Source organism: Pteronotus mesoamericanus, unplaced genomic scaffold, assembly GCF_021234165.1.
Source record: "Pteronotus mesoamericanus isolate MK-2021 breed Mesoamerican mustached bat unplaced genomic scaffold, CSHL_Meso_final contig_182, whole genome shotgun sequence".
Classification (NCBI taxonomy): domain Eukaryota; kingdom Metazoa; phylum Chordata; class Mammalia; order Chiroptera; family Mormoopidae; genus Pteronotus; species Pteronotus mesoamericanus.
Window position 1 is genome coordinate 19,131,057 of NW_026555078.1, and position 26,842 is coordinate 19,157,898.

Sequence of the window (26,842 nt, forward strand, 5' to 3'; positions counted from 1 at the left end):
TAATAACAAATAAAGTGGATATACAACTCAAGTTAGAGTGCAAAATGAAAGCACCTTATTGTTTTAAAGGTGCAAAAACCAGAAAATACAACATAAACTTATCCACATTTTAAATAGTTGTTTGTATGGTGAGTAAATGCCATTTAAAAACATTTTTCAATAAAAAAATTATTTATAATTGTTTATAGAATATTAAAAAATCAGCGTTTAATAAAAATGATAGAATGCTGCACAGGTTTGTGTGTCGCCTTTGCACAGGGGCCACGCTAATCATCTCTGTGTTCTTCCAATTGTAGCATATGTGCTGCTGATGTGAGCGTGACAGTTTCATTTTCTGATGTGTCACTTTATTTGGATCTCCTCAATTTTTTATGTCAACAGGAAAGAATTAAATACATTAAAAAAATGATAATTAGCATATATTGAAAGCTTGGACTCTTGACATGTATTACCTCATTCTATCCTGGAAAGAGTCACATGAACTAGGTTCTATGATTATTGCCATTTTTTGGATGAGGAAACATTCAAATTGCTAAGTAAACTTGCCCAAGACCACCCAGTTTGCAAATGGTGAACTCAGGCAGGTGGATTCCAGACCGCACACTTCTAACTATATTCTGAGCTTCCTTGCAAAATTAATGTAAAATTTACCATTCTCCAAAACTGTTTAAGGTCTCTGTCTCCTTTTAACAAACCCAAGCTAAGCCCCCTTCCTTTTTGGCATTACGGCAAAAAAATACGTGCCTTTTTGTGGAGTGAGATCAGTACATTTTAAAGCTTATCCGAAAAATTTGGCTTCATTGCAGATGGAGCAGGCCATCTGTAAATTGACAGGTAGAACCTGCTTTGCCATTAAAAGAAAAAGAAAAAGAAAGAAAGAAAAAAATCTTGATCTAAGATATGAAGTTATTTAAAAAACAAAGTTAAAATAGTAATAGCTTTTATATGTCTTAAAATTGATAAAAAGTGAATTCACATTATTTAAAAGTCATACTTATGTTGGTAGAGTTAAAATGACATTCCATCAGATTATAAAAAGCAAGGCTACCCTACTTTAAAAAAATCCCATTTGTGCCCTACCTGGGTAGCTAAGTTGTCCCGAAATGCCAAGGTTGTGGGTTTGATCCTTGGTCAGGGCACATAAAAGAATCAACCAATAATGAAGGCATCAATAAGTGGAACAAGAAATTGACATTTCTCTCTCTCTCTAAAATCAATAAATAAAAATTTATACAAAAAAAGTCATCTTTAATTCTTTTTCAATTCAATCATTATAAAATGTAACTTAAATATTTACATTCTGGATTAAAATTTCTCAAAGACGGATCTGGTCTGCCATTTTCAAGTGTGCCAGATATTTATGAATCATGCTGGTTTCTGCTTCTGGACTTTAACACAATAAGTGGTAATATAGGCTTAAAGTATTGTATATATTTTTGCTTCAATATGTAATATACATTTATTTCCCCTCTCTTATTAAATTGTAAGCCTTGTTCAGGGCAGACTCTACATTTCGTGCTTACTTTATTAAACTGCGTATATTAAAATATGCTGTTGTCTTCCAACTGGAATTGTTGTAATTTTAGTATGTCAAAGAGGCTGGTGGGAATTCTGACTGGTACCTCAAACTCATACTTTTTTTTTTTTTTAAATTCCTCACCAGAGGACATGCTCGTTGATTTCAGAGGGAGGGGAAGCGTGGGAAAGAGAGGGAGAGAAACATGATGTGAGAGAGAAATCAACCTCATACTTCTTGTGTCAGAATACAGTGCTTGCTTTTTAATGTTGTCAAGGCCCACGCCAGGCAAAGTACTAACTTTTGAACCAATCCCTTGACAAATTAATAAGAAAGGGATTTTTCAAACTTTAATTTTAGAAAAGAGGATAACTTCCAATTGCAAGATGCTGTACAAAGCAATCTACAGAAGTTGACTCTGCTAATAACTAGGTAGAATGAAGGGGTTAAAATTTTTTAAAAAAGATTGTTATTTATTTTTAGAGAGAGGAGAAGGGGAGGAGAAAGAAAGGGAGAGAAACATCAATGTGCAAGAGAAGCACTGATTGGTTGCCTCTCTCACATCCTCAAATGGGGATCTGGCCTACCACCCAGGCATGTGTTCTGACTGGGCATCAGACCAGTGACCTTTCAGTTTGCAGGCCAGGTAGGGGCTCAATCCTCTGAGCCACACCAGCCAGGGCTGAAGGGGTTAAAATTATAAAGTTTTACAAATATACTGCTTCAGCCCTGTTCCATTTATCTGTAACTCCAAGTCTATGGAGCTGAACTCTGAAAGTTTGGGAACTTAAAAAAATTTAAAAAAAATTTTATTCAGTGCCTTGAGAAGAGCGCTGAGAAAGCAAGTTAGAGTGCACAGCTTTGAAGAACTGGCCATTTGGCCTTTCTTCTCCCCCCATTCCACCCCTCCCACAATATTTTAGCTATTTGACCCGATTAAACAATTTTGGGATGGTAGCCAGATTTCTGCATGCTAACGAGGTCCCTACTCAGGATTTAGTGCGATTTCATCCACCTCGAGCTTCCGGACTGCCCAGTGGAAGTCTGGCTTCACAGAAATCTCTCAATTTTGTCAGAGGTTCTCCAGTGAAGAGTTCACACTGGCTTGAAGCAGACACAGACTCTGAACATCTCTGGTCACATCAGATTGTTCATTAGCAAATTCTTTTTACCTTCTATCTAAGCAGTGACAGGTGATGCCAGACTCTCGTGTGCTACTCACGGAAAGAGGCTCTGGCAACACCCAGGTTAGGTCCTAGAACTTCAGTCTAGTTACTAGCAGTAGTAGAATACATTCCCAAAAGTTTCTTTAAAACTCTCCTACCCCAGAGCCAGGTCTAAGAGCCAGGTCCCACTCTACTCTCCAGTCGCCCTGAATCTGATCACTGCAGAAGTTCCTGGTGTGTGTGTGTGTAGATCAGAAGGGGTGGTAGTGGAGAACCTCTCGGAGTGACCACCGTGCATTACGTAACGAAAGCCCGGGCTACAGGAGGGACCGGGCCTGACATTGAGACATTCCAGGGGGGAGGGGAGTTGCTGTCCTGGAGTCGCCAGGAACGGCGGCGGCAGTTCCAAGAAACCGAGAGGAAGGTGGCCGAGATAAAGAAAAACACTTAGGGAATGAGAATGTTAAAAAGCCGCAGGACCGAGAGCAGTAGCAAACAGCTGGGCACGTAATCTGTTAGACAAAACGGCAGCCTTCCAACTTTTGCACGGGAACAAGGGATTTGCCCTTTGGGGATTATAAACGTAACAGAAAAGCCAAAAGCTAATGAATGGAGTTCAACGGTTTGCTGAAAATACTTAAATATTTATGTCCGGAAGCGCAAACTCTCTGCATTTATTTAGAAAGTAGAAACTCAAATCAAACTAGAATACTCTCCCGTGTGTCTCTACTCTCCTCAGTCCGAAAAAGAGCTGCTCACGCGGTACTGCCCCTTTAAGACCTGCTCGCTCTCGGGCTCTACAAAAGGGAGTGACCTCTGGGCTTTGACAGCTCCCCTAATAACTACCACCGTGCAGGCCCCGCCCACCTGGCGACCAGTCGCGTCGATTGGCCGGCGGGCCGGTATCCCGTGCTCTGATTGGCTCGCTGCTTCCCCTGAGCGAACCTTTAGAACTCTGAGACAGACAATATTCTGTTACATTGTAGCAAAATGGCGACTGTCATTCACAACCCCCTGAAAGCGTAAGTAAGACTAAAAAATGTACATATTCCGCGTGGTTTCAATATGAAAAAAAAGGCGCCTTCTGCGTGCCGAGCGCTGTCAATGTACTGCGCTTGCAGGCGCCTGCAGCCGCTGCGGGGCTTCTCTCTTTTCTTTCAGCTCTTACTTCTTCATCTTCTTTTTTTCCTCACAACACGCAGAAATGTCAGGAGATGCAATTAACAAGAAGAAAATTGTTACGTTTGTGTTCTGCTTAATTGGCGGACGGAGAGAGAGAAGGGCTATCGGCAGGGCAGCCTGGCGCTCGAGCGCTCTGCAGCTAGGGGTTCGTGGGCAGCTCGGGGACCGCACGGTCCCCCGAGTGCCCGGCTTCTCCGGGCGGCGAGCGGGGCGCTGGGGGCGGCCGAGCGGGGAGCGAGCGCCGGGCAGGGGCCGCCTGGGTGCACTTGGCGGAGCCTCGCACCTCCGGAGCCCGCGGCGCCCGCCCCGCGGCTCATTCCGCCGGGGCGAGCGGACCGCCGCACCTCCGGAGTTTGCAAGGAGCTCTGCTCCTTCCGATCGCTGGCGGGGAGTTAGTTTGTGCAAACCTTCCGGAGTTGGGAGGACTGCAGGGGGAGCAGCGGGTCCCGGGAGCCCTGGGGTCCAGGTGGTTGCCCGGGGCTTTCCTGCCGGGGCAGCCTGCGGACCGTGACGGCGCTCCGGGCGGTTGCCGGTGTATCTCTGTGTGTGTTTGTGGGCGAACTGGCTATAGTGAATTAACGACGCAGGTTAACTTGGGGTTGATTTGGAGGCAGGGAACTGCAGGTCTCAGGAACGGTGTTCTTGCCTCTTCTGGGTGAAAAGCCGAGGCAGGCGAAGAGGCAGCTTGGGGCTCCCCGCCTGAGCGGCCAGCGTCTGCTCCGGGCCAGAGCGAGGGGCAGGTGCCTCTGGCCGCCGCCGGGAGACTTTGAGCGGACGCCCAGATCCGGGACGGAGGGGGGCGGGCTGCACGAGGACACGCGGGGGCCAGTCCCCGGGTCCGACAGCCAATTCCTGCCTGCCCGCCTTCCTCCTCCTTTTCATCTTGGCTTCCTTCCTTCCTTCCTTCCTTCCAGTCCGTGGAACTGTTAAGCCGCCAAGTCCGCTCGCGATCGCGGAGCCGGGGGTGGCTTCGGAAAACTAGCGTGGCTCTGAAAGAGGTGCTGTTGGCAGTGATGTTGGCAGAAGGGAGCTCTCTCCGGATCACGGCGTGACGTGGGTGGGAGCCCTCACCAGGGGAATCGGGTCTTCCCAGCCGGCCTGGAAGCCGCGGGTGAGGCGAGGGGGAAGTGCGAGTGGGGGGCGTTTCGTGCCAAATTCTCGCGGACGCGTGGCAGGCACCCACTTAGATTCTTTCAACTCCGCGCATCGGTGTCCGCACCCCCACCTCCTCTTAAGAGTTGAAATCCACGTTTGCACCTTGGAGGGGGCGGCAGGGGGATTCCTATTGGCAAGGAACGCTCGGGGAGGATGGAATGCGTTTGCACCAGCTTATCTCCCATCACTAACAGGGAAAAGGGTAAGAACGTCCCAGGTCTCGGAGTTTTAAATATATACACATATATTAAAGCTACTGTTACGAGGATATTTGAAGCTGAGGCTGATCAGAGAGCAGCAGCTCCCGACATCAGTTCTCGCTCTGAACCTCTAATATACTGCACTTCTACGCCACAGCCTTTCACCCAAGAAAGAAAATGTTTTATGGCAGAATAAATGGGCGTAACTTCGCCGCATCCTCGCTCTCCCCGTCTCTCGCGCTGCCACACCGCTGATGCTTTGGGCTTCTATCGAGGCCACAGCGGATTTGCGGTTTACCCATTTCCAGCCGAAATCACATAATCAGGTTGATGCCACCCAGAAAACTCAAGTTAGAGAAATTTCACATGTGCGCCAGGTTTGCTTCCTAACGGGAAATTGGTACCCTGGTTACCCTGGAGCCCGCTTACGCGCGGGCGGGCGCAATGTCTCTACGCTCCAGGGTTTCCCTGCTCGCTCCGGCTTTTTGTTTTTGTTTTTGGACTGCAGAAGGGTACGTGTTTGAGGAGGGTTTCTATGTAGGGTTGGGTTATAGGTGGGGGAAGGGACAGAAAAGCGTTCTGGTTAGTAGGATTAGTTATGAATTTTTATACTTGAACTTTGATTAGAAACAGTTACAGTGTGATGTATTTGTAGTTCTGTGTGGCCATACACGCACACACTAACCTATGTACAACACTCCTGCTGGCTTTTTCTAGGTGGGAGTTGAGTGGTCCTTTGTAATTAGCTGCTCTTTTTTTGCACCCCAACCCCTTTCCCTGGGGGTACGGGGGTGTAAACAATAACCCCGGCCATCCAAGCCTTCTGCGCCCAGGACGGGTTTTAAACTCCTAAGGCAGGAGCACACACGTTGTTATTGGGAGACCAACACCATCTGCCTTTATTTTTTAAAACAACTTGTTTAATAAAACATCTTATTTTTCATTTGTTTTTAAAAGTTGCTGATCAGGAAACAATACACACGTGAATAAATTATGCATGGACTAAATTAGAACAAAGCGCAGAGACTCATCAAGCCGAGAGGAGGGATGGAAGGTGGTGCTGGGAGCGGGGGAGCAGGGAGTACGGTTTGGAGAGCGATGTTTTCATCCCCCTGTGTCCCTCCTGACAATGAAACGGAGCCGAATGACATTAGCATTTTCTCTGCGTGCGTTCGGAGTCTCTCTCTCCCCTTAAAAAAAAAAAAAAGAAAAGAAAAAAAAAAAAAAAAAGACCACCACCACTAACGCCCCCTACTGAAACTGGTCACACAAAGGTTTGGGGAATGAAGTGGTGGTAGGTAATGTTCTGAGAAGAAAGAAAATCGGATTTCATGCAACACCTCTGCAGAGCTCTGTCTGCCCTGAGTATGGACCGTTTCTCATTTATACTAGCTTTTTGCACATGGGACATTCAATAATTCAATAGCTCAGGTAACTGGATGGCGCAATTTGAATCTCATTGCTTTGGGGTCTTCTTAGGGGCCCAACCTCCTGGAGCCACATCTCCTCTTAACAATTTGGCTTTCTTCTTGCCTGTCTTTGATCTCCTCTCAACTCTCTTTTCTAGTCCTCCTCCTTGTACCCTTCGCCCCCTTCTCTCTGAAGCTGACAGCCTGGCTTCTCTTTCTGTTGTTGCCTTTAACATCTTATTACTGCCCAACAGGGTGTTAGAGGCAGAAACAGGAGCTGCCTGGACTGATCAGATCACAAAGGGGACTCGGCAGGTGGCCACACAACCAAGCAGTCACATCTGGACAGATAGAATTTAAAGCATCGATGAACATGTATGAAGTGTAAATGGGTATTACACAGTATTTTATTTAGCAGCTACATAGTCTGAACCTGGACATATATTACACTTACACAAGATAGAAAGGCCATGTAGGTGAAGTAATTACACATATAGGGAACATAAATATGGATTTGATAAAGGTCTGTGTGTCAGTCACATTAGATGTTGTGTTCCAGTTGATATCTCTATCCCTAGGAAACAATGCTTTTAATATAAATTGTAATCTTGCTATTCTGGTTCAGGTAAACCACTCTTCCCAAATGTGCTATCACCACTTTAAACAGTTTACTTTTATTAAGTTATCGAAACCCTGGTTAGTATGCACTTAACTGGGAATGTCTGCCACCTTCTGCCAGACTTGATTATGTACATATGAATCTATTATTATAACTGTCTGCTTAGAAAAGAATAACTATTATTATTACTTAATTATTCCATGTAAACCAACAGAGCTTTACCTCAAGTAACTATTTGTAAAGAATGAGACCAGTAAACTATTGTCTCATGTTTATAATGGTGAACATACATAATTGTACTGAAAAAAAATATATATATATTTTTGAAAGGAGTTTCACTTGCTTAGTGGTATTTGTTTATATCTCTCTTTAGTTATCAAGAACACAATTCTGGGAAAAGTAGATATACTTATTTAGCTAAGGTCAGACAGCAGGTCATGTGTGTAGATGGACCTCAAATCTTCATCTCTATACATTCTATGACCTGGATACAATGCATTCTAATCTAAAGTGGTTTTGTGCCTGTGAAAGTGGTTTTGTGCCTGTGAAAGTTGTGTAATTGTCAGCCACTTAGAAGCCAGACCTTGCTCTTGCTTTGGCAGGTTAGATATCAGAGAGGAAAGGGTAGGAGGGAACACATTCCTAGTTCTAATCTCCGCTTAGCTCTTTGTGAATGAGAATAAGACAGGAACGTTGGGGTTGGGACTTGGTGAACTTGCAGCCTTTTATGGACATTATTTTAGCCCTTACAAAAGAGGACCCTCAGACATTTTAAGCCAACAGATGCCTAAGAACCACCTTCTCTATCTGCTTCTGGTTGTCACTGGGGGAAAAAGAAAGCCCTAAATTCTCCAAACTTCATTAGCACACATTATTTTTCAGCAGGAAGAATGTCTGGTTTTGATGAGATACCCATAAAGGAGATTAATTTCTGCCAGAACCCAAGTGGAGGCATTGTCACAGGGTAAACCTCTGAAAGTAGCCGGGCCTGCAGACCACCTGGGAGACGTCCAGAGATCACAGTGGAATGCAGCTGCTCAGATCCGTAAGGTGGGCTGAAATTCAGAGGCAACTTATTGGAGACTTCTCATCTTCCTGTCTTTTTGGAATCATACAGGTAGCTGGAATTTGGATACATTTGAGAAGATCATAATATCTACAGCTCTGTAAGAGCCACCTACTCAGATCAATGCAATAAATACAACGTTACAGTCAGTGTGCTTTGTTTTGAGCAGGCACTAGAAAAAGAAAGGAAACTGAGGCCGATGTTTCAGTTTTTGAAGTGCAGCGACACTGAATGTAGTGGTGCTGGGGGCTGGGTCATAAAAAGACAGGAGAATCCAGGCCTGTTTATTATTCCAATCTCTTGCAAAGTACCTTGTGGTTTTTTGAGTGTACTGAAAGTCACTAGAAGACAGAAATGTAGCCAAATGTGGCAAGCCCCTGTCCAAAGAAATGCCACAGCCACTGAAAATAGTTTTTTGCCCTGGCAGGTTTCCCAGAAGGGGCCTATGCAAAAGCGTGACCCTAGTTTTAAGTAGTCTTTAAATATGTAGATATTTAATGAGGAAGGATATAAAGAGTTGCCTGGGGTGGGGATAGGTGAGTGGATAAAACCATTGTGTGGTCTGGAACTCTGAAAATCTGATTGTTTAACACCAAGAGAGACTGATATTATGATCCATTGCAATTTCCAAAGTTTTCTTTGGTTGTGTGAGTGACTGGGGAGAGATGAGGTGTTGTGTTTTTGTAATTTGTTTTTCTTATTGGTCCGGTTACTAGTGTTTCACAGTCTGTCAAACCATATGGATGGATGGAGCTAGCATCATAAAACTGTCACCAAAGGAAGGTTTTTGAAGCCTGTGATTTGCATTAGAGTTTTAAGAGCAGTGGTTGGAGGTGTTGTGGGTGTCGGGGGTGGGGTGGGAAAGAGGGGCAGACTGTTTAGAATTTCTAGGTAGAGTGTTTGTGAATAGTAGTGTAGGGGGGGATTAGGCTCAGAGCTTCTAATAATGGGGTTCAGATAGCGCACATTGAGTGCTCCACCACCCAAGCCTCAGTTCTGAGCCTGGGGAACAATGATGGCACATGTTTAATCCTCCTTTTACACCCTCTCCACCACCGTCCCTGAGGCCAGAGACCGGTCATCTCAGGTTGCTGTGAAATGAGTGAGGGTTTTTTTTTTTATTGTTGTTGTTGTTACGCACTTCGAAAACCTGCTGTTTTTATTAACTGTAATTGGAAGCTCCACCAGAAAAGGTTTTCCAGTCCCCAAACTTTCACCTCCCATCCGTGTGACCCGGTCTCAGACTCTCTTCCATGTGATTCATTTCTCAGCACTGGCTAGTCTTTTGCAGTCATGATGGCTTCAGAGTAACGAAGGAGTAAAAGCCCTGGAAGAGGAAACCTTGAGCTCTGCTCCCAGCCATACCACCGACTACCTAAGTGACCTTGTACCCAAAAATTCTCTGAGCTTCAGGTTCCTTGTCTTTAAGACAAAGATAGCATACCTCAATCACCCATATTCCTCTTAAGTCAAAAACGTTGTGTCTCTTATTATGATCGCTTAGTACAGGAAGAGGACAGTAAGGGACCAGAGTTCAAATTCTTGCTTGTTTTAAAAGTGTGGTTCTAAACTGGTGTTGCTAAGATGGGAGACTCTACTGTAGTTCCACCCTCTCTGGTCCAGTCTTGCTGTGCTCTGCTCCCACGTGAGGTTCTAATTGAGATGGAACTTTCTCTCCCTTGTCAGGGCCTAGGGCTAAGAACCAGGTGGTGTGGCCCATTTAGAACATGATTTTCTCTTTTGAACACGTTTCTTCTCATTAGCACCCCAACCAGAGAATGGAAAGAAGAAAGAGAAGTAGGAAGACTAATTGGCCTATTTTGCTATTTATAAGCACTCAGATAAAGTTTTTGGTTGTGTAATTACTGAGAATACCTGTCTTTTTCTCACTCTTTAAATGTGTTGAAGGAGTAGGGGAACCAAACAAAAGATTTTTCTTCTCTAGATTATATTTTTCCACATCTTCCTGGGCCTTCCCTGTCTTCCACCATGACATCCCAATCAACATGGAAATGAAGTGCTTATTTCATGACCATTTGGGCAGCTGCAGATACCTAGCTCTTCAGTGAGTTGACATAGGTAGACCCTCACTAATGCCGCACTGAGCTTCCTCTAGTGCGCCCTGTGTTGCTGCTGAGCAAATGGAGGTGCCTAGCAGACGCCCCACAGGGACTGGTTGTGCCCGGGTGGATACCAGCAGCTGTCAGGAGCATCTCGGTTGGAATTCACTGCCTCTCCTTCAGTGATTTGCCTCTGGAACATCCCAGATTCCTCTGGAGTCACTGTTAATAGACTTTCCTTTGGTTGAAACCTCCCTTGGCAATTTTCTATATGCCTAAGGGATGAAGAGAAGGTTGCAAAATGCACCTGAGAATGCGCAGAAGCCTAACTTGTGAGACTTCGGCAAAATGAAAGACAACACAAAATGGACTCCCTGTACTCCAGAAGACAGGCAGCTTCTTAATTTTTTTCTCTAATTGCGGTCAAATATAAATAACATAATCTAACATGGATGACATGTACCATTTTAACAATTTTTAAGTGTATAGTTTAGTGGCATTAAGTACATTCATAATGTTATAGAACTATTGATACATCCAATTCCAGAATTTAAAAAATCATTCAAAATAGACCCTCCCCCCTTGTAGTCCCTGGTAACCATCATTCTACTTTTCATCTTTATAAATTTGTCTTTTCTAAGCATCTCTTAACGAGCAGAATCATACAATATTTGCTCTTTTGTGACCAGTTGATTTCGCCTACATAATGTTCCTAAAGTTTGTCTGCGTTCTAACATGTGTCAGGATTTTCTTCCTTTTTATGGCTGAATAATATTCCATTATATGTATATACCACCTTTTGTTTATTCATTCACCCAATGATGAACACTTGAGTTATTTGGCCATCATGAATAGTGTGGTTACAAACATGGGTCTATAAGTAGCTGTTTGAGTCCCAGCTTGTCATTCTTTTGGGTATATGTCTAGGTATATATTCCCCTTCATTTTCAGACTTTTTAAAATGTAGGGACTACATTTCTAGATAGTACAGGCAACCCCACCTCATAAACATAAAGAAAAATACTATCATAGAAGTCAACTAATTTTTTCCCCTCCTTCTGTAGGAATACCATTATTTTTGGGGGGAGAATGCCCTGGAAACCCAGGGACTCCCTGCTCTGATCCCCAGCCACAGAGATTGCCCTCCCATTGTCCCCCTCCCTCCCCTGTCGTCTGGGACTCTGTGGGGGTCAGGGCTGGGTTTGGGGAGGCTCCAGGAGCTTAGCAGCCCTCGTTGCCTGGTGAGTCTTGGAGCGAAGGCCTCCTAGGCAGGGAGGTTTCCTTGGGCGACAGGGCATTGAGGGAGCATCTGGGATGACTGGACAGGTTGAAAGTCAAGAGTTAGTAAATCAGGCCTGTCTTCTTACTCCGGGAGAAGAGCTTGAGTCTCTGCTCTCCTCACTTCCCCTATACCCAGCCCTGCTGACCCCCAAGGGGCCAAAATGAAATAATGGATGTGAAAACATTTCAGAAGGTGTAAAGCAAATGTAAGGGGTTACTAGAACTACAGTTTCCTGTAGCTGGAGGAGGCCGTGTCAGAGTCAACAATACCTCATATATTAAACATTATTTTAATATATTAAAACTGAAATAAGTGAAAGGAATCTGGCATTACATATCATGTACGATCATTGTTTCTCAGGAAATGCAAAGCCTTACTCATCCAGCTGTGTGTAAATAGCCCTGGGACCGCAGTGGGATTTTCTCATTGTCTGGGTTTGAAATAGGTGAGAATATGAGCTCAAGGGAAGTCTAGTTTTATTTCCCATTGGCTGCCCTGAACTGAGTTCACCCTCAAAATCAGGGGAAACAGAACCTCGGAGGGCACAGGGAGCCCTTTTCTGGAACCTGAGTTTAGGGACATCATCCAGGCTCCTCCTCCCATTGAGAGGACTCCAGGGAGAGGGGAGAGGTGGAGGTGGGGTTGGAGCTTAAATCTGCTAGTGAACAAGGGGGGTGTGCTGTTGACAAAGGAGATCAACAACAAGATTTTTTTTTTTTTAAGATTTTATTTATTAAGAGAGAAGGGAAGGGAGGGAGAAAGAGAGGGAGAGAAATATCAATGTGTGGTTGCCCCTCGCAAGCCCCCAACTGAGGAGCTGGCCTGCAACCCAGGCATGTGCCCTGACTGGGAATCAAACCCTGTGACCCTTTGGTTCACAGGCCAGCACTCAATCCACTGAGCCACACCAGTCAGGGCAAGAATTGATTCTTTATACAGAATAGATAATGGAGAACATCTTGATATGGGTGGGGGAGGGGGGGGTCAAATCAGAACTAGAGTTAGATCTCGGTTTGCAGCCTTGGAAATGCTTCAGATTCAAGCTTGCTGCAAAACTTACAACATTCCTTTACTTTGTAAAACAAATTAAATGTCATTCCGACTCCTAGTCTCCTCAACAAACAACTCTTTCCATGTCTTTGTTTGCTGCGAGTTGAGCTCTCTGAGAACTGTCCCACCCTCCCTGGAGTTCTAACATCCTGTCCTGGCCAGCACTGGTTGTCAGCCTGCCCCTCCGAACCAAGCCTCCTGGTAGCCCCGTCCCTTCATCCTGGAGCTTCCACTCCAAGGAAGGCCTCCAGTCTGTTTTTCCTTCCAGACCCCTTCTTTGGCAGGGCAAAGTCAGTGTCTATAAGACAGGAGCCTGACTATCCCCTAGGCTTCTAGGGAAACCACTGTCATTTGGGGGAGGGGGCCGGAGAGGGAAGGCAATGCGGTGTCCGGATGGGGGAGGGCAGGGTGGATGGGGTAGTGGGAGTGGAGAGAATATATTCTCTCCTGCTAATTATTTTCCCTGAGGACTTAGCCAATGCAGAACCATCTATTATCGTGGGAGCGCTCTATGGTGGTTCTGCCCGTGATGAATGCTAAGTGGAAACAAGCAAGAAAAATTAACAGGCGGCTGCTTCTGTCCACCTAATTAAAATGCATATCCAAATGCATAATTCCTTATGTTTCCCCATGCACACACTCCCCTTCCAATCCCAATTCTATGGAGGAGAAAAAAACACTTTCCCCCAATCATTTCTCTTGATTATATTTTCATCAAGGAAGAACTGGAGGGTTTCCTTAGAATAGAGAAGGGGTGTTCTCCGTCACACTTCTAAAATTGCTGGGTTTTTATTTAGATTGAGACTGAAAATTCTGAGCTGTTTTTTTGTGTAAAATGAAAAACAAAAACTTTATCTGACTGCAGAAACAAGGGGAAGGAAGGGAGTATAGAAAGGAGGAAAAAAGAGAGAGAAAACAAGAAAGAAACAAAAGAAAGTTCCCACTGTTTCTAAGGACCTTTCAGTTTTGTGCTCCAAGTCTGGCTTGGATCAGCAATGAGAATTTCGAAGGTCTTTTTCTGTCTCCTCTTCTCTACATTCCTTCCCTGGACTTTGAACTACCTCCCCCAGCCCCCAAAACAAACATCGCCTAGGGTTTTGTAGGGAGATTTGAGAAGATGCGTCAACCTGTGCCGATCAGGTGTAGAGAGAGAGACGCCAAAAGCCTTTGCATTTGGGATGAGATCAGAGATGCAGACATCAGAGTCCCAGCCATGTTTTGGATCAAACGAACAATACCTCTTCATCCTTATCTTCCTCCCTCTTTGCTCATTGATCATCTCCCTCTTGGAGGAACAACTTTACTCAGTGTCATAAAATATTTAATAAAACAGCAAGCTTAAGTCACTGTGTTCCATTCAATGTCACTGTCATCTCTGGCAGCGCCCCTTCCCCGGCTGGGTCCCCCCTCCTAAAGCCCCTTGACTGCCCTCCACAGCCGCCCAGCTGTTGATTTATCAGGGCCGGCTGGCTCAGCAGTGCATGGAGATTGCTTTTAATTAACTCTCTTCATTTTCCCCAATCTTCAGGGAGCAGCAGCCCTTTAATGATTTTAATATTTTATCTGGATTTATATCACCTTATTTGTTGTTGTTTGACTTCCGCATTTGTTCTTCCTGAATCTCTTCCAGGCTGATGTATTTATTTGCCCCTTCCCCTGGCCCCCAGGACCTTTCTGGGGAAGGGAGGATGGGCTTTGAAGAAGGCCCCGCCTTCCCAAGGTTTCAGCGAGGCCATCAGAACCTTTGTTTTAGGAATCCCAGTCTCACTTGACTCAGCTGAAGGGATTTCTGAGCTTGTTATTGAAAAAAAAAAATCTGAATTTTAGAAAGTGAGGTCTCTTTGCCTTTTCGTGTTTGCTGCCTGTTTAAGGGAGTGAGCTGCCCTGGAGACCTGGATCAAAACTGCGTCCTGGGTCCCCGTTAGCTGTGGTTTGAAGTCTGTCATTTCGCTACCCCCACCCTGACATAGTTCAGTCGAACTGCCGCAGATGATGACTTTAGGGTGGTGCAGTTAAGTCTTTGCATCTTTAGATGTGGCTGAGGTCCACTTAGGAACTGCTTGGAAAATTCATTGTAGCTACAGTCTGAAAGAGGCACCAGTTGCCTTCTCTAACTTTCTCTCTCAACCCTCAGTTTGCTGTCCCTGCGCCTACTCTCCCGTATGGGGACCGCATCACCATGCGTCTGCACACCTTCCCAGCTCCCCCTGCCAGCTCCTTTCTGGCTGCAAAGTCTGCTCTTTCCAACAGTTTTGGAGAGGCCTGGCAGACAGACTTGCATGGGGGTTAGTTTTCAGAACTAGCTTGTCCACAACATGCCTTTCTGGCATCTCAGTTTGGTGATGTGTCTTTGGGGTTACCTGTTGCTGGCAACTGCCAACTAAAGTTTGGGCCTGCTCTGGGGATTGCAGTAAATTGCCCTGGGTAACTTTTATCCACATTTAGGGACTTGACTTTACAATCCTAACTCTGGAAACGGGAGGTTGAGGAGACCTTCCATGTGCCTCTATAGGAAGGGGTATTGGTTTTTTAAGTCTAGCTCAGCACCTGGCACACAAAACACACAAATGTTTGTTTTGGTGATGAAAATGGTCATTTCTTCCTAGCTCCTTGTGCTCACCGCTTGAAGCTATGTATGTGGATACAGAGATGGAAAACCATGGCTTCTGCACCACAGTCTGATGTTCAGGCTGCTACTAGGTGTTCTCTTGAGTTGTGTCTTCTTCAACCTTTTGAGAATCCTGTGAAAGCTGTGGACCGTCTCACAGATGTGAACATCTGCATATGGCTTTTTGGGGTTCACAGGCCTTGAGGAGCCTATCAGTGGGTGTTCTAGAGGTCCATGGGCTCCAGGTTAAAAAGCTCAGAATGAGAGATGTGGGTGAACTTGTTATTCTGAAAGCCTACTTCTGAATCCCTGCTCAGCGAGAGGGGGCCCCTCACACTCCCACAGTCTCACCAAACTGCTTGTGGCTCCTTCACCCCTCCCTGCCCCACACTTGATGAAAATATGCCTGCTCATCTTGCAGGTGCTTCAAAACCCCCTCTGCCCCAGCAAGGCCCTTGCTGAACCTTGGGTAAAATTGGCCACACTTGCCCTTGGACCCATAGTCCTAAGCATACCCTTCTCTCTTGGTCACTGGAATACTTAAACCTGGTTAGTTAGAATGAGACCCTGGACGGCTGGGACAGTGGCTGCCTGTGCCTTTCTAGCCTTAGGATCTAGTAGAGCAGGCATTTAATAAATATGTGTGAAATTACTGAGCAAATGAAGCCAGCAAGCAGAAACACTGCTCTTCCCGCCTAATTTGCTTCTAGCCCTTTAGAGTTGGCATTTCTCATCCTCTCTCTTGACTGCAGGACAAGGCTGCAGAATTCCTTTCCCAGATTCTTCCATTTCAGGGGTGGGAGGGAATGTAGGCACAAGCTTGGCCTTACCTGCATGTAGCATGTTCAGCTGTGATGAATGTCAGCATCACTTATTCTAGCCCCTTGTTTGTTTATCACCTCATTCCTGTAGATCTAAAAGACATGGTTTTTCCCCCTTCGGTCTTGGGAAGTAACGACAAGTCTCTCTGCTTTGTTCTCTTTCAGGGACTAAGTAGCTGAGGGCTTGTGAATAGCCACTGATAAATCAACTATATTTTTATTGAGGGCCTGCTATGGCTCAGCTGTGTATGGGATTTCCTTTAGCCTTATTAATAAACCTGAGGACATTCAAAAAATGTTTAAATATACTTAAAACAATTAATTAATTAATTAGTTTTAGAGAGAGGGGAAGGGAGAAAGAGAGAGGGAGAGAAACATCGATGTTTGAGAGAGAAACATTGGTCAGTTGCCTCTCATATGCATCCTTACCAGGGACTGAACCCACAACCCGGGGATGTGCCCTGACCGGGAATTGAATCAGTGACCTTTCACTCTGCGAAAAGATGTACAACCAACTGAGCCACACCGGTCAGGGCTACCTGAGGACTTTTATGGGTTTTAAGCTGGAGGAGACCAGAAGGTGAGAATACTATCATGATTTAACCCATGGCTGGGATCTGTGAGAATCCACTGCCTGTCCTACTGAGTTTTGGACGTAATTGTAGTCCCGTCACGGTTTTCAGATACATATTCTTTGAGACAGTGCCTTTCATATACTTTCACAGCACCAAAGTCTAGATCGATATAGCTTTCCCTGTGACTCAGTGTCCCAACCATGTTCAATGCAGGTAAGTTCAGTTAACAATGAAATAAAAAACGATGTCTCGGATATTATGTTAGGGCCTTTAGTTCTTATATTGAGAGAGCTAAAGATATCTATTATTGTAACCTTGCTAAGTCCTCTAACCACTTTTCCGCCCTCCTAGTCATCCCCTGTTGGGGCTGTTCACAAGAGGGTGGTGCCACCTGGAGCGGCTGGGGTCTGTGTCAGGAGGCAGGTGAAGACCGAGGTAGAGGTAGGGATGGGCTCCCCACATCAAGTTTTAATTCATATTCTGCTCTGCTAGATATCCTTCAATGTGGAAAGCCACAGAAAATGCTGATGGTGCACGAAATATGGGCTGAAGGAGCAGAGTTGTACAAAAATGTTTGTCAACTCAGAAAGGTCACACTGCACTATCACTTACTCTTGACGGTAACTCTCCCTCAGTCCTAGTATGTAGCCCTTCAGTACAGAGGGTGCACATGGGGCCGTCCGGTTCCTGGTGCTCATTTCCTTTCTGGGCAGCCATCCCAGTATAACAGATACTTATACATATTCTGTCCTCATTTTATCTAATTACACACATCTCTTGGGGATAGGGAACAGGTTTGGATCATTCGATTTTAGGTCAGTTATGCACAGGGTAGCGGAGATGAACACTGATCTACAGAGTTCTGTGAAATGTGGAAAGTTCCCATAGTTCTGTGGTCCCAAGCACACCAGGGGGCATTGTTTGCCATCTTCAGGGGCTGGAGATACCAGTCGGCATGGGGGTACGGTGCGGTGTGGTGCGGTGCGGTGTGGTGTGGCGAGGGATGGAGCTTGGCTGGTCGGTAGTCTGAATGCAGGAAGCTTTCTGAGACTGAGCTAGCTCTTACTCTTTCCCCGGAGAGATAGGATCCTTATTTTATTATTTGATGAGCTGTCAAATTGAGGAGACCCAATAATATAGGTGTCTCTTCTGGCAGTCATTTGTCCTCACCCATCGCCCTGCCTTGAATGTGTTCAGATTCCTGAGAAATATAGAACAAAAGAAGCTCTGATCTATGGAAGCATCTTTATTACTGCCCAGTGTTGCCTGGAGTTCCTGTCTCCTTTGTGACCCAGATGAACTGGCCTGGACAATGTAAAAGCACTGAAATGTCCCCACGTTTCTCCAAGGCCCAGAGCTGGCAGCCTTGGGCAGTTGGGCTTCCTGGCGTGTCTCCTCCAGCCTCTATTGTAGCTTTTCAAATCCCCAGGAAGGAAAAGGCTGCTAATTACTCTTTCATTTTTCTTATTTTCTGCTGCTTATTTTATCTCTTGACTCTGACCTAAGCCTTTTCAATGTTCTCTGAGTCCTACCGAGACAGAAGTCTAATCCATTTAATGCTTAATATCAAGGTTTACACCTCCAGCCTAGGTTTCCTTCTGACTTCTTGTGCCTCCACCCATACCCCACAGATATCCTCCCTGCCACCCCCAAAGTGCACGTCGGGTCACAAAAGGGAGAGTATTCCACTTCGTCCCCAGGAGGGCCGCTCAATCTTGTGCTTGTGGGAGTGGGGAGAGGGAAGGGAGAAAAGGACCAAGCTCGCACACAGCTGATGGTGAGAAGAAGTGAGAGGGGAGAAATGGGACGCGTGTGGCCACACGGTGAGGAAAAACTGCTCACTCAGTGAGCAGTCCAGCCCCTGAGCGGTCTGTGGGATAGAAAGAGAGAAAGCGCGTCCCGTGATTTGTGATGTCAGAGAAGGTTTCAGGAAGCAGGTGGCTCTGAGCTGCGTTTGGAAGGATGGTGGCAAGCCGCTCAGGCTCAGAAGAGCGGTAGAGGGTAAGGATGGGGGAGTTCAGGTGTAACGGGAAGTGACCAAAGGTGTCACCCTTTGTCCCTCAGCAGGAAGGATTGTCTATCTCTGGAGGCTTCCTTTTACTGAGGTTGAACTCAATTCTGGTCCTTGGTTTCCTTGGCTATGTGTTCTGGGTCTTTTCCAGGGTACCTTCGAGGGGGGTGGGGGACAGCAGGACATACGGGAGGGTCGAGCTGTGCCGGTGTGAGCCCCCTGCCCTGTCTGGCACAGGACCGCCCTGGCCCGTGCTTACACAGGTTTGGTCAGGAGTGCAGGGCGGTGGGGTGAAAAGCCCGTCCAGATGGTGGGTACGAGAGTCTTTCCCCCTTTCAATGCTTTAGTCACCGCCCCCTTTCTTTAAAAACCTGCAACCACAACGGCCCATAAATGGTATAAATAAAAACACAAATCCAGTCCAGGGATGAAAACATGCTGATCTTTGTAGCTCAGTCAAACCTGGCGCCCCAGGAATTAGTTTCATGGTTCAAATCGATTCCGATCGGAACAGTTAGGCCGCAGGTATCTAAGCAGGTGTTTCCCCTTGGGTGGATTGGTTTCCCCACCCCCACCGAGGCACACAGGCACCCCTGTCACCCGCTCTAGCTCTCCCCCTCCATGTTGCCTACGCCTTCCCATAGGAAGGCTGGGCCCGGGGAACTAGCTTTCAGGGGAAGGCTGGGTGTCACACCAGTTCTTGGGGCCCCTTGGAGGCGTGCACTCTCTGAAAGCTCAAACACCTCGTCCCAGGGAGTGTGGCCTATAGCTTGTGTGCTGGCTCTGACGTTTGAAGAGTTTGGGTTCAAACCCTAGCCCCATGACTGTGGACAGGATTGCTGATTCCTCTCTACCTCAGTTTCCTTACCTGTAATGTGGGAATTATATTTTCTGCCTTTAGAGGGTTTAGGGAAAAATTAAGGAAGTTAGTATTTGTAAAGTGCTGAGAAGAGTTGGCCCATATGACCCTTATGATGGATGTGCGCAGTGACCCTACTTTTCCATCTGTAAAGCGGAAAGACATGCTAGCAGATATTTTTCTCATGTTGGTATTTTAAGAAAAATGAGGTAGGTAGAGAAGCTCTGATTTCCTTAGAAGAAAGAAGTTCTAGGACTCTATGGCATTATGATTTCTATTTATTTTTTTCCTCTTAGAACAAATGTGTTAGAAGAGACTTTCAGAAAGGATTTGTCAATGGGACACTTTGTCCAGGAGTTCAGGTTATTGCATGCTGCTTAATCGGTGCGGTGCTGACATTGGGCCCTCCTGAGAAAGACCCAGAATTGCACAGATGCGGAAACACAGCACGCAGAGGAGGGCCAAGCCTGTGACGGGACTGGAGGGCTCACGCTATCACTCCTAGCTGCTTCTTCCAAGGAGAGCGCCTCCTGCCTGGATAAGGGCGGCCCTTCGCACAGCCAGAAATGGGCTTGAGAGTCCTTCTGACCAACGTGGGTGGGGGTTGGGAGTTCGTTCGACACACACACCGTCATTGGAGTGGACACCTTGTTCGCCCGCAGCCCTCCCGCCCTGGTGCGTGTGTGCGCATGTCCCCAGCACACGTGTTCGGTAGGCAATGATCTGTGCCTGACAAGCTGGCATTCCAAACTTCAGCTCTTCCAAACACCAGGCCCCTATGTTATTTTTAACTGCTGTCCAAAGTTTTTCCACGTGGTGTAATTGATGGGACTCTATATGCTAGTCAGAGAACCTAAACTTCGGCTTGTTTTGCGTCCCTTGAATGGGCATGTGCCTTAAGACCAAGCAGAAAACCCTGTTTTCTAAATTGACTGTTTTAAATCTTCCCCCTGCTCTACTCCCAACTCATCTCTGGGGAAAAGAAGCAAACACAAAGATAACCTGAGCTTGCCTGATTCTGTGGCTCCAGATAGGAGGGAGGAAGATCATTTCTGTCTGTGACCTTCTCCACCCCGCCCCCTGAGTCCCGATAGTGAGGGACAAAGCTACATTTTCAGAGAGATAACAGGAAGGGCATTGAGGAGGTTGGCACGCAATCTCTTCTGGCCCTCTTTCTCAGCCCCCACATTCCCTAAGGGGGTAAGTCACATTCTCATTGTCCTCTGGGGACAGTCTTGGATAGATGTTTTTATTTAAGAGAGCCTGAGATCTTAGGGTGTCCAGTGACCCCCAACCTTGTGATAATCGAGAAGGTTCTCAGTTGTCTATGTCCAGGAGAAAGTGGGCCCACCTCGCTCTGGCCTGTCATTTGCATCATGAATTTCTTCAGCTGGTGTCTCTTTTCTTCATTCACATGTCTCCCCAGACCATGGAGCACTTGGCATTTATCTTATATTAGTTGAGCATGGACGATGGACCAGTTACTGTGTATACAGTGGGTGTACGATGGTGAGCAAAACCAATATGGACGCTATTTCTGTCTCCTTTTGGGGCGACAGACAATAACCATATAAAAATATAAAGTTGGATCTGTGCTATGTTGGAAAGTCCAGGAAGGTACAAGAGATTACAGCAGGGGAAGCTCCTAGTCTGGTGCATTGCGGGAAGGTTTCCTCGAAGAGACAACATTTTATCCCAGGCAGAGGGAAAAGCACATGCAAAAGTCTTGTGACACATTGGAAGAGCCAAGGGAGGCAGCTGGGGCTGGAGTGCCAGAGAGAAAGGGGAAGTGTGGCCTAGGATATGGGAAGAGGTCAGGAGGGGCCCGGACACATAGGGCCTTGATGGGTATTTTAAGGATGTGCACCTTCTCCTAAGGACGATAGAAGGGTTTAAGGTAGGAAGTGACTTGATCCAATTCATGCTCTAAAAAATTCCCCGTCTACAGGGAGATTTAGCAATAGGGCCCAGGAAGGGAGATGAGTGAGCTCCGAGGAGGGTTTTCTGGATAAAATGTAGAAAATAAAAGTGAGATATGAGCATGCATGTGAAGGACGAGGCATTTAGCTGCACAAGGATGTGACAAGGGCGCTTTCCCTTTAACTGCGTCCCTTTGGTAGTTGAAAGGAATGGTGACCCCACCCCCATCCGTCTTTGGAAGTTTTTGATCTGGTGGATAGATTTTTCTTCCAAGCAGAGTCTGGAGCAGTTTGGCTCCCTCAGTTGTTTCTGTTGCTCACTCCAACTATGCCTTCGGGCTTTCAAGGTCTACCTTCATGAAGGGCACAGGTGTAACTGATAGGGAGGTAGATTCCTGGGTTTTCCCCTAGACCCACAGATGAGAATCTCCAGAGCGAGGTCATGCAATCTGATTCTTACGCCACCTAAAGCCTGAGGACCCCTTTTGATCCAGCACTGCACATGCACCAACAAATGTGATGATGCTTTAAATGTGTGTGTGGGGGTGGGTGGGTAAAATAGGTACCAAGTGCTTCTGAGGCACAGATGGTCTTCTTTAAGCCTCACAATCATGCACGTGAGGAGACGAGCCCCTGGTAACTTTGGTGTCCTAGCTGACACAGTTAGGAAATGATGGAGTTGGTGGGGGAAGGGGGCTCAAAGCCAGACATCTGACTGCAAACAGTTTACTCTTCCTTTCTGTCTTCACACCTCTATTCTCCAGTGGGCAAGGTTAAAAAGTATTGCATTCGTACAATTCCAGATGTAGTTCTTTTTAAAAATCTTAAAAATAAAAAGATTCAGTGCCTTTTGGTGGGCTCAGGAGAGTCCATCTAGAAAGTGAGTATCCTGTTAGTACATGAAAAGGTGGAATCATATGGGTTTATCGTAATTATAACTTTTTAGTATGGAAGATATCTGACCTATACAAACGCAGACAGGCTGGTATAAAGAACCTCCCAGTATCTATCACCCAGCTTCACCAGAAGGGGTGCGGGCATCTTTTCAGTTGTTTAGACCTTGCCCCACGATGCTTTCATTTTTATGTCCCTTGAATGAAATATACCTGATAGGAGAATGGGCAGAGGGAACAGAGAAGCTTTCAGAGTATTCCACCAAAAAAGAAAAAATAAAATAAAACAAAGTACTCCCACTTGCTAATGACCAGAAGGGGAGAAAGTTCTTTTGACTCTGTTTGTTCCTCAGTAGTATGCCTCATGGGCAGAGCTAGTGCTTGGGATTGTAGACCTAGGAAATACCTTAGGGACCACTGGCAGTCTCCTGCACTGTCTAGACATGACTGTCTGGGGACAGTCTTCAGTCCTCATCCAACCAATAAGAGCCAGGTCTGGAACCCAGGTCCTCCAGCCCTGCCTCCCTTACACACCTCAGAGCGTCTCTTGGCATTTTTGGTCCTAGAGACAGAAGCCCAGTGAAAAGCTTTCCAGAGCCCCAGTGGTTGAAGTACCAATATTTGGCCACCTCAGTCTTGGCTTCCTTCTTGTGAATAAGACCCTTGCGCTGGTATAGCCGAGAGGTCTCCTGGTCTCACTAGAGAAGAATCCACCTATAAGATGAGGACTGGTAGAATCAAGGTGGGTGCGTGTTCTCAATGTCCCATAGCTCTGTTTGCTCTAAAATCCTAGAATCGCTAAGGCAAAATATGACAGATTAGTGAGTAACATAGATTTTCAGATAAGGAGGAAATCAGTTTCACTGGCCAGCTTCATGGACGAGCTGGAGGGGGCCTTGTTGGATAGGCAGAAGTTGGGGAGCTGGGAGAGAGATGCCTTCCCTTTAAGAGGGGAACCAATCTCTCAGCTCGGCATATAAATTAGGAATTCTTTAGCACCTCCTGAAGTGGAAGCCTCTGTACTTCACACTAAGGGGGATACCAAGGAGCCAAAGATACAGTATCTGTTCTCCAGGAACTTTCTGTCTAGTTGAGGGACAGGACATATGTTGAACAGGCATGTAAGTGGAAAACCGTAAAGCTATAAGTTGCAAGTTGACTTTTAAGAGAAGCCTAAGGAAAAGTGCAATGAAAACCAAAAGATGAATCATAAAACAGAACACAGTAACAATATTAATGGCCATGTCCCCAATGTCTTCTCTGTGTCCGTGTGCTGGATGCTGCAATAAGTGTATCGGCACATAGCAGCTTTTGCAGAAATAGTCACACTTGTTTCAGCCACTGTCTCTTGCACGCCTATATACTGCTCTGCAGGCTTGTGCTGTGTGCCTTGCCCATTAACTCATTTACTTCTCCTAGGAAGCAGGTATATTAACAGTTTTACAGATGAGAAAACTCTGCAGAGTTTAAGCAATTTGCCCCAGACCCTCAGGTGTGGACCTGAGCCTGTCGATCCAAATGAACTTGGGTTCAAAAAGAGACAGCGTGAATACCAGCCGGACTGGTGGCTGGTAGAGATAAGGCTGGGCAGGTAATGGAGGACCCGGTTATAAAACACCTGTGTGAAAGGTTTGGTGCTGATCCTGGAGGTGTTGAAGAATTATTTTAGGTGTGGCAGGATGGACAGGGAAGGTGATTAACTGGCAGAATAGCTTGAGAGGGGAGCCTGTGGCTGGAGCACAGACTGAAGCGAGCACGGTCTACGGGAGGGGGTCGGGGGATGTGCCTGGTCAAACCGAGAAATGAAAACCCTCATAGCCCATCAACCTTAATTAAAATCAAATAAACACTCCGGCAAGGCCACCTCATCCCAAATAGAGGTAGAGACTCCAGATCACTACCAGGGCCTTTGTGCGGCTTTCCATATAGCTGCAGGGACAAGGCTTCGGCATTATAGAATATTTGTAAAACAGGAATGTGCTCTGTGCTGATGGGCTCCCTTACACACTTAGGGTTCCAGTCCTCAGCCAAGTCCTCGGTGCCCCATCGTTGTCTCTTTTCTCACCCCCTTTTCGTTTCTTCCCCACAGCCGTTGTTCCAGCATTTTGCCATTTACCTGAAAACCTTTCCCATCCCCTCACTCTCCGCAGACAATTTCCACCCCAGGCTTGTTCAAGAAAGTCGAAGCCATGAAGCAAGTAACTTTGCTGTCATCTTGCCCTCTGTCTCGTCGTGGCAAAAGCTGCTTCTTCAGAGCAGCCGCCCTTGCCTCTCCAGCTGACACTGTCCCTGCGTCATGCTTCCGTTACACTGGTCTGTGTTTTTCACAGAGCATATACAACCGTCAGAATTATCTTTATGTATTTGTTGGTTTGCCTGTCTTTTGTTTGCCTTTTCCCTTGGAATGTAAATTCCGTGCAAGTACAGACCTTGCCTGCCTTGTGCATTCACGGTACCTAGCACATGGCAGGTGCCTGGGATGTGGAAGTTACTGAGAAACAGAAATGAATGAATGAATTGCTACGGCTTCAGCCAGTGCCTAGGATTTGACCTTCCTCTCTACTGTCCACTCCACCTGGATGTCCCCCTTCAAACTTATATCCTAAATGAAGTCTTCTCCCCCTAAAGCTGCTTATTCCCCTCAGGGTTCACTATCATTTAAGTAAAATCCCAAAGTCATCTTTGGCTCCCCTCTCTCCTCACCCCCACACACACTTAGTCCTGTTGACTTAATCTTGGCAGTGTCTCTGGACTGTATACCTTCCTCTGTTTATGTCTCATTCATGCAGCTTGAGTGCTCATGGGGACACTGGCAGAAGCCTCCTAATTGACTTCCCAACCTGTAGTCTCTCCCCAAGTCAGGCTTTGCACAGTTTAGTTTCTTCATACTTTGAATTATTCCTACCTATTGTAGAATCCATCCACCCACCCATTTACATTTCCTTCGATCCATCCATCCATCCATCCATCCATCCATCCATCCATCCATCCATCTATCCATCCACTATTTACTGAGTTCCAAGCCTGCACAGCACTGTGAGGACAGATAGTTCAATCTTTGCTTTCATATCAATTTTTAATATTGTCAGTGGGGATAGATATAAACAACAAAAATCATTCAGGTGCTTTTTATTGATTCATCAAATATTTATTGATCTCCCCCTGTGTGCCATGCACTATAGGTGCTGGGGATACAGAAATCATAAAACAAAAAGTCCCTGCCTTCACAGAACTCACATTCTAGTGAAGGAGACCAACAGCGGACACATACACAGGCACACAAGTATAAGTACTATGGAGAAAAATAAAGTAAGGGACACGTGTGTGCGTTTTTCCCTTGTATTATAAAACACGTTCAAAGATGGCTTCACAAAGAAGGTGATGACTGAGTAGAGACCTGGAGGATGGGGGTGAGTGGTGCTTGCAGGTGTCTGGGGAAAGAGCATTCAAGCAGAGGGAGCAGCCAACGCCCTGTGCCAAAGCCCTGGCCTGGGAGTGAGCATTGTGGAGTGTGGTTAGAGCATGGTGGGTTACAGCAGAGGGAAAGGAATCCATCCTACACAGAAGGCCCAGAGAACACTTCTCCGAAGAGCATGCCAAAGTCCCTAGACTTCAGAATTCATCCTCTCGTTCCTCCACTGCTCATGAATTCTGAGCATGAATCATGCCCCGGACCATGGACTTCCCATGGTCAGGCCTTTGCGTGGCCGACATTCTCTGCCAGGACTTCCTCCTCTGACCCCCCTGCCTCTGCCTGATGAACCCTTGCAGTTTCCACTCGCCCTTTAAGGTCTGAGCCTCTTCTTGGCAGCACCAGTCGCCCGTTGGTGGGTCCCATAGCTCGCTATTCATGCTAGTGGCACATGTAGCACAGTGACATCTGGAGAGTGGTGTGTGTGCCAGTCCCTTTCACCTGCCAGAGTGCCTCATGAAAAAGAACTGTATCTTAGATTCTTAGATGTTCCTTGGTCTCCAGCATCTTGCACTGTATTAGACATACAGTAGGTGGTTTAATGAACATTTGAAGCAAATTCTGTTGCGAAAGAAGCTTGTTTGTACCAGACCTCTCTATGGAGACCTGCAGGCAGATGTACATGTCCTTTTCCTACATATCAGTCATTTCGTCTTTTTTTTTTTTTTTTTTTTTAAAGAGTCCTGCAGTTCCTAATGAAAGCAACAGGGTCATGAAATTAATTTGTCACTGTGGTGCCAGCCTCACTCAGCTGATTCGCATCCCGGGAAGGGTTTTTTAAACATGTGTTTCTCATCCATATGCTAATTCTCTTCCCTTTCTTGGTTATCTTCTCTTCCCCTCAAACTTGTGGGTGAGCAGCCTTCAGGTCCGGTGGCACCTGCACACCTCCTGCATCCCTGAGCAGATGTTTTCCAGCTTTGGGCCTGAGGGGAAGGGAGGTGGGCCCTGGCTTGGGAAGGGTGAGAGTAAAAATGTA

At 46.2% G+C, this 26,842-nt stretch overlaps 1 protein-coding gene and 1 non-coding gene across 3 annotated transcripts in view; one reads left to right on the plus strand and one right to left on the minus strand.

Annotated features, from left to right (window-relative positions):
• Positions 1 to 213: 213 nt before the first annotated feature.
• LOC129066117 (U6 spliceosomal RNA) lies at positions 214 to 320 on the minus strand. Its single transcript, XR_008528653.1, has one exon. It is a non-coding gene; the product is annotated as a U6 spliceosomal RNA (small nuclear RNA).
• A 3,344-nt stretch (positions 321 to 3,664) lies between these two features.
• DPF3 (double PHD fingers 3) overlaps positions 3,665 to 26,842 on the plus strand; it is a 240,227-nt gene continuing 217,049 nt past the window's right edge. For both annotated transcript variants that reach the window (XR_008528628.1, XM_054567332.1), the window contains exon 1: positions 3,665 to 3,704. Coding sequence is in view for 1 of the 2 variants with exons in the window: in XM_054567332.1 (XP_054423307.1) it covers positions 3,673 to 3,704 (32 nt within the window). In the remaining variant the exon portion in view is untranslated. The remainder of the gene's footprint in view (positions 3,705 to 26,842) is intronic.